This window comes from Lonchura striata, chromosome 12 (assembly GCF_046129695.1).
Source record: "Lonchura striata isolate bLonStr1 chromosome 12, bLonStr1.mat, whole genome shotgun sequence".
Classification (NCBI taxonomy): Eukaryota; Metazoa; Chordata; class Aves; order Passeriformes; family Estrildidae; genus Lonchura; species Lonchura striata.
Genome location: NC_134614.1, coordinates 12,943,848 through 12,949,795, shown reverse-complemented (window position 1 = coordinate 12,949,795; position 5,948 = coordinate 12,943,848). Strand labels below are relative to the sequence as shown.

General features: G+C 44.6%; 1 protein-coding gene across 1 annotated transcript; it reads right to left on the bottom strand.

The window, feature by feature from the left end:
- Nucleotides 1-1,387: 1,387 nt before the first annotated feature.
- On the bottom strand, nt 1,388-2,111 carry DNAJB8 (DnaJ heat shock protein family (Hsp40) member B8). Its single transcript, XM_021534216.3, has one exon. The coding sequence runs from the start codon at nt 2,021-2,023 to the stop codon at nt 1,388-1,390; it is 636 nt and encodes a 211-aa protein (XP_021389891.1). The 5' UTR covers nt 2,024-2,111.
- Between the last annotated feature and the right edge of the window lie 3,837 nt (nt 2,112-5,948).

Genomic DNA, 5,948 nt, shown 5'->3' with positions numbered 1-5,948 from the left:
TTGTCTTTACAAGAGAAAAAGTCTTGAATAAGGGGTGGCAGCATTCTGGCTAATTCAACTTATTCCTTAATGCTTAGAGTCCTTTACTAGCAACACTACCTCACAGTCTCCTTCAAAGCACAGGAGTCTGTTATTCCCATTTTACAGCAGAGGAAACAAATGCAAAGACCTGCCCAAACGCAGGCAGCAATTGCAATCTGGATTAAAGTGAAAATGTCCCTGAAAACCAGTTCCAGTCTCCAGGGAGACATCACTGGGCAGGGAAAGCTGGGAAACTCAAGGGGATGTAGCGTGGGACCAAAAATAAGAGGTGTGTAAGATCTTAAATGCTTAAGGTGATCTGCCAAGCAAGAAACAAGGCTCATCAGTTCATGTCAGCCCAGGGGAGGGCGGAAACATGGGGAGTGTGTTCTGTAGCTCACAGGAGGATGAGAACAGCGTGCTGGCAGGCTGTGCAAGAAATGCATTGTGAACTGGCTCTTGCAGCTGTGAGCAAGACAATAAGGATGGTAAAGCATCATCTAAGTCTTCACATCCAGCTTTGCACAAAGAGGGAGCTAAACTCAGCCCCCTGGAATCTGTTGGCTCATGGTTTCAATTTAGCTCTTTGTGTCTGAATGAATCCAGGCAGAGAGGGAATATAGATTGTCCCAGTCCAAGAGCCAGATTCACCTTTTCCCTGCTCAGTTTCAGCCCCTGAGCTATGCAGTACTTCCATCAGGGTGTCTGGTCATAATTTGCAGGGCATTCTCAAGAAAGCCTCAGTTTTCTTTTACAGTTGGAAGAATGATGTTTTATTCCTTCCTCTGCTTTTTTTCTTTTCTATGACATTCTCTCTTCTCTAGGCTCTCCATGTCCCACTGACTCCTGATAACCTTCTTACCCATGTATAAAAACTTTTTTTCAATGGATATACATCTTCTTATATACAAAATAGGAAGGATATTCTTCACTTAGTATCAGGGTTGTGTATGAGAGTCACATAAAGCTTTATTCATCCAGCGGGTAGAATTTAACACTGGCATGTCAAGGAGTGGGAAGGGAACCTATAGCTTGTTATAGGGTCCACAAACCAGCTTGTCTCCTATTGCTGTATTAATCAACTTGGTCTCTTTGGCAAACCAACAAGGTTGCTTTCATATGTATCTGTGATACATATTTGCTGAATAATCACTATCTATCACCTCATTCAGGCTTTGTGGACTCACACTCTTTAGTTTAGCATAACTATATCTTTACCTGTGAAATATTTAGTTCCCAACCATTGAGAAGTCTGCACGGTTGTGTCATGAACTCAGTATTTATTGATACTGCTTGTAGTAGATCGCATCAGTTGAGCTATGAGAGCACATTCCACAGCTTGCAGTTAATGCTTGTGCTGGTGACATTAAGAATTCAGGTAGTCTCTCCCGTTAATTATTACAGACTTCAGATGGCCATCTTCTTCCACTTCTTTTGTCTCCTGTCCATCCTCAAAGATTTTCCGGGTGGTGATGGTCTTGCCATTGATCACTTCAGTAGTGGCTATCACTGTTCTGATACCATATGGCCCAGATGTGTTTTCAGCAAAGAAAGAGGTGGGGTGCCCGCTGCTACAGAATGAATTCCGTCGCACAGACTGCTCCCTGAACCTTCCTTCTCTTCCACTTACGGTCTGCCAGTTCTCACCATTGATTCTGATGTCTAAAGGGTTCAAGAAAATACATGTAAATGGATACATGCTTTCAAAGACCTCTTCTTCATGGGGGAATCCATGATGGAAATCAAAGCTGTAATAATCCGCTTCATTTCTCTCTCTGCGGGCTCTGCTCTCCTCAACAGAGTGGTCATAGAGTGATCGCTTCTGAGGGTCGGACAAAACCTCGTATGCTTCGACAATTTCTTTGAATTTCTTCTCAGCTTCCTCCTTGTTTCTGGGATTCTTATCAGGATGCCATTTTAGTGCCAGTTTGTGGTAGGATTTCTTAATATCATCCTGTGAGGCATTTTTTTGCAGTCCAAGGACGTTGTAGTAATCTACCATCTCAAAGGAAAGCTGGGGTTGTTTGGAAGATGCTTGCTTATTTCTCTTCCACCAAGGTTGATCAGCATGCAGAGACTCCTGGGCACCCAGTGACACTGCAGTTCTCAGGGGTAGACAGATGTTCAGTCCACCCCATGAGCTGCTCTGTCCTGCTGCAGTGCAAGGCCAAGAGCTCCTTGACTACATTCTTTTCAAACCCGTTGCTCACAAACCATGAGATTGTGACCTCAGAGCCAATCCTGGCTCAGTTGTCCTCACCACATTCCAGGGTGAGTTGGTTGTCACTGGCCTTCTGTTTATTAGTGTAGATCATGCACATGATGCTGCAGCTGCTGGATATAACTGTGCTGACACAGCTGTGATGTAGGACTGCCATAGAATCATAAGATGGTTTCCATGGGAAGTGACATTTTTTCAAGGTCATCTAATCCCTGTCCCCTGCCATGGGCAGGGACTATTTCCACTACAATTGGTTGCTTAATGCCCCAACCAAACTGGGCTTGAACACTTTCAGGGATGGGGCATCCACAGCTTCCCTGGGCAATGTCTTTTACTGTTTTACCACCCTTATGACTTTGTCAGATTACTTTTTGCCTGAACCCACCCTACAGTGGGATTCTCAGATATGCACTGTGGATTTGTGTGCGATCCAGGGAAGTGTGGTGTAGTCAGGTCATACTATCCCATTGGACATAATTCCTATGGCAGCAGCTATAGGGAAGCTGCAGTTTAGCTACCCATAGTTCAGAAAGAGTGTGGACAAATCAGAGAAAGCCCAGGGAAAGACCATAGAATGTGACTAAGGGATTGGAAAATACACTCTGGAGTGAGAGACTTAGGGAAAGAGGAAGTTCAATGCCAGCTACATCATAGTCAGCAAGAACCTCCATGGGAACAGAAATTCAGTGCCACAGGGATCTTCAGGCTCCCAGATAAAGCAGTTGGAAGGTATCATTAGCCAAATTTAAATTCAAAATACATTGCACATCCTTCTTTATGAAGGTAGCAAATCACTGGAACTTCCTATGTGGCCATTTTTAAACCCTGAGTGGGAATTTTTCCTAAAATCAAGATTAGATGGACATCATAATCTTTTATGAAATTATAGACAAGCCTAACACTGAAGAACAGCCTCAGTTTCATGTTGGTAGTAAATTAAATTTCCAGAATTACCAAGCTTAGCCTCTTTTCTATGTGCCTTTTTGGATACCCGTCCCAAGGTGGTATGCATGTACAACAGGGATGGCCCAGCAACTTGGCACAGGCAATCAAATCTAGGGTTATCTTGCATCTGTTTCTATTCCTTGGATTTGCCATTCTGGTGGGAAATACAATATCCTCAGAGGGAAACATTGCATGAAGAAGGTCTCCAAGGAAGTGCCAATAATGAGAATTCATCTGTCTGTAACACAGTGTCATAAACACCTACTAATAGCAGCATATGTTGTAGATCACAGACCTCTTTTCCCTTATCCCCCACTTTGGGAAGAAGTGAGAGCCAGCCAGACCAAAGAGCATGTGCACAGCGTATGAGCTGGCTGCTGTCCTAACACACAGCCAGGGTGGGGGCTCTCAAAGCAAGGGGCAGTCATGTCAGCCTAGAGAGAGCAATGCCACAGAAAGAGGAAGGGGACTGAGCTGGCACATGTTGGGAAAGGTATTTGCACTGCTGCTGTTCTCACTGGTCAGTGATGGGGCCGTAGCACAGAGGCACTTGTTGGATTTGGGCAGTAAAAGTTGCTACAGGGCATTGCAGGTCTGGGGGCTGGAGCTGAAGGAAGTGCAAGGGAGCAAATGAGCTCCTTTGGGAGCCCACATGATCCTGTGGGCTCACCTCACTGGAGAAATCTCAGCTTTTGCCTCCTTTGTCACAGAAATCGTCTTAATTACAGGTGGCTGTACCACATGAATTATTTTTCTGCTGGATGTTATTTGTTCTGTAGAAATGGCAAAAGTAACCTGGGCCAACAGCAAGCTGCTGCAGCCCATTTGAGCTCAGAGGGCTCTTTGCATTCCCAAAACACCCTGAACTGGTCTTCTACACTGAGGGAAGAGCTAAGACTTGATCGCTCACTCAGACTGTAGTCTTAATGCTTGAAATCTTCACAAAAGGGACTAGATTTTTTTAAGGACTGTCCATTGGACTTGAGGGTGATCCAAGCTTACCACTCACAAGTTTCCAAAAGTTACCAACAGCTCCTAACCACTGCCAGCACGGGCCTTCTGGAGATGCTTGGCAGAAATTTCAAGAAGGATTGCTGTTCCTACTCTGTATTACCTAGAATGGAAAATGGGATATCAGAAAAGTCTGTTGGAGAGGGTGCCAGGCCAGTTATCAGCTTTGGGGCTGTGCATGGAAGGGAGGTGACTGCCTTTTGCTGTGTCTTTGCAAAGCATCTCTTCCCCTACTTGATTTTGATGCTGCAAGCCCATCTCAGACTGGCTGGCGCACTGGGTTATCTGTCTTGGATTTAGTGCATCCTACCCAGCTGAAAAGTAGGGAGTGTTTTTCTCCTGTCATCCCCAAACGGAGGATGCTCACTGCCTGTCTGTCTGCTGCCTGCAGCAGGCGTCGGTGATTAGCAGCCATTCAAGACAGGCCACTGCTGTGAGCCAAAAGGGTTTGCAAGGAAAAAAGGAAGGGTCAAGGAGAGGCAGGGAGAAAGGGAAATGAGACATGCACACATCAAGTAACTAGACCCAAACTGGCCTGGCAGCCCCATCCCTAGAAACCAAGGCTTTGAAATGAGAAATGTTTTTCGTATCTTAAATCTCAAGTACAAACAATAAAAGCCCGCCCAGACTGTGTTCTTTGAAGAGAAAGTACGAGTGACCTGAACAGTGGTTATCAGCAGCGTCATTAAGATAAACCCTTAACATGATTTAAAGCATCCGAAACTGAAGGCAGCACTTTCAGATACTAACAAAATGGTCTGACATTGGGGATGAAAATCAATAGTAATCTGATGTCACTAAAAATACTCAAAAGTGTCCCATGGCTGATGGAGGTGAGATTAGTGTAAATATTTGTATTCTAATCAGTGGCACGCGAGGGCTGGAGGCAGCCTTTCTGTCTATTTAATTAATGGAGTGGCTTTTTAAAAGGATCCTAATCATATGTGATTGTATCTGCTTATCAACATTTTTGCTAATTAGATGATATGGAGGCAGTCACTCTGCTAATTCCCTCATCCAAACAGCATATCCTGCACAGATAAAGTACAGTCTCTTTTTAATAAGAAACAATCATGAGACAGACTAACCTTAATGGTGCTTATTATCCGAGGATCTTTGGGATTTTCTTTTCTCCCCGCCCCCTCCTTCCTTTTCCTTCATTCCCTGTTTCAGGATGCCAGATGGATGTGGATGTAGCAGTCCCTGTCCCCCCCCACCAAATTCCCCACTCCAAGCACTGCCATGTCCAGCCTTCTCTTCCCTCCCAGCCAGAAATTGGGTCTGTAAGGGCAGGGATTGTCAGCCAGGTCAGGATGGGGAGCAAAACAGAAGGCACTACACAGCAAAATGTCCCAAACTTTTTGTCACCCAGATGACAGGCGACATGCAGCCCCAATCCCTGATCTTGCTCTTGGCACCCCAGTAAGCCCTGGTCCAGAACAAGTGAAAAATAATTTCTATTATTATTTTGATTAGATTAATATTAGGAGAAGTTTCTTCAAGGAAAGGGCTGTCAAAAATGGGATCAGGCTGCCCATCAACCTGCAGTGGTTGAGTCACCAGCCCTTGAGGTATTTAAAAGCCATCTAGTTATGGTGGGTTAGTGGTGGAATAGACAGCACTGGGTTAATGGCTGGACTTGGTGATTTTAAAGGTCTTTTCCAACATAAAGAATAATTATTATTGTTGTCATCATGGTCTTTTTCTGTTTTAAAAGCATCTGAGGGCAGAGGAGGTCTACACAAGTGAT

Coding starts and splice junctions, on each gene's coding strand:
- DNAJB8 (XM_021534216.3), bottom strand. CDS start 2,023: ATGGTAGATTACTACAACGTCCTTGGACTGCAAAAAAATGCCTCACAG.